This window comes from Palaemon carinicauda, chromosome 10, assembly GCF_036898095.1.
Source record: "Palaemon carinicauda isolate YSFRI2023 chromosome 10, ASM3689809v2, whole genome shotgun sequence".
In the NCBI taxonomy this organism is placed as follows: Eukaryota; Metazoa; Arthropoda; class Malacostraca; order Decapoda; family Palaemonidae; genus Palaemon; species Palaemon carinicauda.
The window spans coordinates 110,440,427-110,445,426 of NC_090734.1; the positions used below are offsets into that span (position 1 = coordinate 110,440,427).

Consider the following 5,000-nt stretch of genomic DNA (forward strand, 5'->3'; position numbering starts at 1 on the left):
TTAAACTTAAAGCTTCTTTTTCAACAATACTATAATTTAACTGGTGGCTATTGTATTTCTTTGAAAAGTAAGATACAGGGTGTAAAATACCATCATGTTCCTGTAATAATACACTGCCAGCTCCTACTTCACTGGAGTCTACCTGTAACTTGAACGGTAGATTAAAGTCTGGGGATTTCAGCACTGGCTTAGACATTAACATGAACTTAAGTTTGCTAAAAGCTTCGTCACATTCCTTTGACCAAACAAACTTCACATCCTTTTTCAGCAACTCTGTTAATGGGTAGGCTACATCTGAAAAGTTCTCACAAAATTTTCTGTAATACCCCACTGTCCCCAAAAATTTCATCACGCCACGTTTAGATGCAGGGATGGTCAAATTCTTTATGACCTCAATATGACAATCAACAGGTCTCACGTGGCCACTTCCTATTCCATGTCCTAAATATTGAACAGTAGTTTTTCCAAATTCACATTTTGCAAGGTTTATCGTGACATTGAATTTTAATAACCTCTTAAAAACATCATATACTTTTTTTATGTGATCTTCCCAGGTTTCTCCAACTATGATAATGTCATCTAAATAAACAAATACACCTTCGAGATCCTTTAAGATATAATTCATTTGACGTTGAAATGTCAGAGGTGCATTACATAAACCAAATGGCATTACCTTATAGTTATAAAGTCCATGGGGTGTAACAAATGCAGCAATATTCCTGCTGTCTTTGTCTAACTCAATTTGATAGTATCCTTTCAATAAATCAATTTTACTTAAAAAAGGAAACTTTGCTACATTATCAATTATATCTTCTACTCTGGGCATGGGATATGAATCTTTTATAGTTACATTATTTACCTTTCGATAGTCTGTACACATTCTTGCACTTCCGTCAGGTTTGTCGACTAGAATACATGGGCTAGCCCATTCACTATGGCTTTCCTCTGCTAGTCCGTGTTTCAGCAAATAAGCAACTTCGGTCTTTAACTGTTGTTGTTGCCTCGGTGACATTCTGTACGGACGCTGACTTATTGGAGTCTCCTCTCTCAACCTAATTTTATGCTGTATTCCTTTTATCCTTTTTGGATGGTCTGAAAACAGATCTGAAAAGTTTTTAATTAGCACTTTAAAATCCTGCTGTTGTTCATCAGATAAATGAATACATAATTTTCTAAATTTTTCATAATCCCTCAAATACTCAGTATTTTTTATCCTAACTTCAAATTCGCCTTCAACATCTTTTTCATCATCCTCTTTTGCAATTGACAACACTCCACTGGATTCATTATACCTTTTCAACTTGTTAATATGGAAAGTTTTAACTTTCCTTCGTCCTGTAGGAAATTGAACTCTATAGTTAACATCACTTACTTTTTCTTTCACCGTGCAAGGTCCTATATACTTCTGGTTAAAAACCTTACCAGATGTAGGGAGATACACTAGAACCTTGTCTCCGATGTCGAGTTCACGTTTTGCAGCCTTTTTGTCGTAGTTTCTTTTCATCCCTTCTTGTACCATTTCGAGATTCTCATGTGCTACTTTCCATATTTTCTTTATTTTTTCCTTCATTTCTTGTAAAGTGATAGAATCCTTTTCATCTGAAATCAATTTATTTTTTATCACCTCCATGGGCGACCTTACCTGATGGACATATACTAACTGAAAAGGAGAATACCCCAACGATGAATGTACGCTATCACGAACGGCAAATAGCAACATTGGTATGAAGACATCCCATTCCTTTTCATTTTCACAACAGTACGTGCGAAGCATGGTTTTGAAGGTTCGATGAAATCGTTCGACCACTCCTTGGCTCTGTGGGTGATAAGGAGATGATAAGCAATGCTTAATATTCTGACAGGCTAAAAATGATTTAAACTTTTTTGACGTAAAGTTGGTTCCTTGGTCAGTTTGTACTTCTTTTGGCAAACCAACCAGCGAGAAGAACTTATTAAGTGCTTCTATTACCTTATCAGCACTCACAGTTCTTAAAGGAATAGCTTCTGGAAATCTGGTAGCACTACACATAATTGTCAGCAAATACTCGTTGCCTTTGCTAGACCTAGGAAGAGGTCCCACACAATCCAAAACCAGTCTTTCAAAGGGTTCGCCTGGAACTTCAATGGGTTGCAATGGCATCACTTTAGGGTCATGTTGAGCTTTACCTACTTTTTGACATAAATCACAATTTTTACAATATTCACTACAATCTTTGTGCATCTTAGGCCAATAAAAATACCTCAATAATTTCTCATAAGTTTTGTTTATACCTAAATGACCAGAATAACTACTGTCATGAGCAATACCTAGAACAAAATTCTTATAACTATTTGGAATAATCACTTGTTCTACAACATCATTAACATTTCTACTCTTAAACTTCCTCATTAGGATTCCATCCTTAACAAAGTAACACTTGCCTTCCTTCTCGATATCATTTATATCAACAAGGGCATTATCTCTTATTACCTTCAAATTCTCATCTTCAATTTGAGATTTAACAAATTCTTCCTTATTAACTTTCAGCATTCGCAAAGGAGTACTGACTTTACTTACTTGTGTTTCTGGACTGTCTTTAAACAAGTTTTGTAAATCCAAACCGTCGTCATCCTTTACCTTTCCTTCGGTACTCTTACTTCTTGTAGTAACTGCACAAGCAGGAAATATGTTTGGAAATGTACATTCAACTTCTGTAATAGATGAAGAATTAGAGGGTTTTTCTGTCAAAATTGGATTACTGCTACCAAAAACTTTGTTTCCACATAAATCATTTCCAAGAATTAACTCTACTCCCGACACTGGGATTTCTCTCACCAAAGCAATTTTAACAAAACCCGAAATTAACGGAGTTTCCAACTTTACTTCTACTAATGGAGCCGAGAATTCAGGACCAAACCCACGCAGAAGTACATACTCTCCAGTATCCTTCCACTGGTCATACATATTTCTTACCATTACAGACTGTACCGCTCCGGTATCTCTTAACCACCTTACTTTCTTTTTTTCAACACAAGGGAGGTGTAACCAACCTTCTCCCATAAAAGGGTCATACAATTCAGTACCTTTGGATTTGGTACTCTCTTCAGGAAGTGCCATTCTATTTTCTTTTACATTAGTCTCAACATAACCAACATTATTAACATTTTGAACACAATTGTTACCCATTTTGTAACCAATATTCTCATCAACATTACATACATTATTATTAATGCTATTGTTACAGTAACTCTTACCTGGCCTAAGGGGAGAAGCAAACAAACAAGGACTAATGTCACCACATGCTTGCGGTTGATTTAACAATGCAATAGTATTTTCAGGTTTATGATCATCCTTTTTAGAATGTACAGGTTTATCTTTAACTTTATTTACCACTTGAATTGGACGGTTTTCTGTGCGATGTGGACAACTCCTACTGATGTGTCCTGGTTTGCCACAACTGAAACATACAAAATCTCTAAAATTTTCGCCTACATTTTGATAACGGGGTGTAAACTGATCATTTCCACTGGATCCTGCTTTTCCAGCACTAACACTAGGACCATAACTATTTTGACTTGCCCCTCTAAAACCTCTATTAAAAGATTTATTATAAACTCCCCCTGATGATACCTGTGAACTCGTAGTCTTACCTTGAGCCTTGTAATTTTGACGCTCTTCCCACACTCTGTTCCTTCCAATTTTAGGAGTGACGTCAGTATGATACAGCTTATGGGTCAATGCGTAATTATCAGACAATCTAGTGGCTTCAACCACATTATCTACATCACGTTCATCCAAATATGTCTTAATAAGTGGATTAATACCATCCTTAAACTGCTCAAGCAAGATAAGTTCCTGAAGTTTACCGAAATCACCATTAACTTCTCTGGCATTTATCCACCTATCATACCACAGGCGTTGTTCCCGTGCATACTCCATATGAGTGTGACCATCTCTTTTTATCCAGCTTCTGAACTTCACTCTATACCTCTCAGGCACCCATTCATAAGCTTTCAAAACCTCAGATTTAACTCTCTCATAATCCTTAGAATCATCCAAAGATAAGGCAGCAAATACTTCCCTAGCCTTTCCTCGAAAAGAAGTTTGAACCAACGTGCTCCACGACGTTCTCGGCCATTCACGCTGTTCTGCTACTTTCTCAAATTGTAAAAAAAAAGAATCTACTTCATTCTCAACAAAAATGGGTACACTTTTTACTGCGTTGTCTACCTGAAAAGACTTTAGTGCTACTTTGGACTTTCCTTCTACTTCAATTTTCTTTATCTCTAGTTCTATCCTCTTTTGCTCAACCTCAGCTTCTAATCTTTTAAGTTCGACAGCTTTCTCATTTCCTAATCTAACTATTTGCAAATGAATCTGCATCTGCTCAACACTCATCCCTTCATAAACAAGTTTAGACTTTTTTGGTTTGACCTTAAGTGACTTGGTTTTTTCACGTACGGCTTTGGCACCTTCCTCTTCACTTGTACTATCCTCTGTATTATTATCACTAGCACTTTGCTGGCTATCAGCTTCTTCCTTTTCCCAATTCATTAGTAACAACGCTTCCTTATCAGACAAAATGCCTAAATTCATTAGCGCCTCACTTACTTTATTTGAGATTTCTTGCTTCCTTGCAGATTCTGATACTTCTACATTATAGTACCTAGCTAGAACAATCCAGTCTATTTTAGTAATACCTTCTAACTTTTCACCACTAGGACTACGTATGAAATCTTTCAAATCAAACATCTTTAATAACCTGCTCAAAATAACACAGCAAGACAAATATAGCGCTAACACTATCACAACTCTCCCCCCTCTTTAAAGTATATGGAAGTGCTAAAAAGCAATTAACGGTTGACAGAATAAGCTAACACCGAGGATAAGTTAATAGAGATACGTTCGGGTTTCGTTCGACAGGCCCCCATGTAACATAAGATAACAAAATCTCTTATACTAAGGATTTACGAGCAGAATATATCAGGAAAGAGTGATAACCCATAATAACTTAAAATGT

The 5,000-nt window shown here is 36.4% G+C and overlaps 1 protein-coding gene across 1 annotated transcript in view; it reads right to left on the reverse strand.

Moving 5' to 3' along the window:
- Positions 1–4,732, reverse strand: part of LOC137648173 (uncharacterized) — a 48,788-nt gene extending 44,056 nt beyond the window's left edge. Inside the window, exons 1-2 of the mRNA XM_068381100.1 lie at positions 1,423–4,732; positions 91–1,092 (exon numbers count right to left, since the gene is read on the reverse strand). Coding sequence (XP_068237201.1) covers positions 91–1,092; positions 1,423–4,732 — 4,312 coding nt within the window. The remainder of the gene's footprint in view (positions 1–90; positions 1,093–1,422) is intronic.
- Between the last annotated feature and the right edge of the window lie 268 nt (positions 4,733–5,000).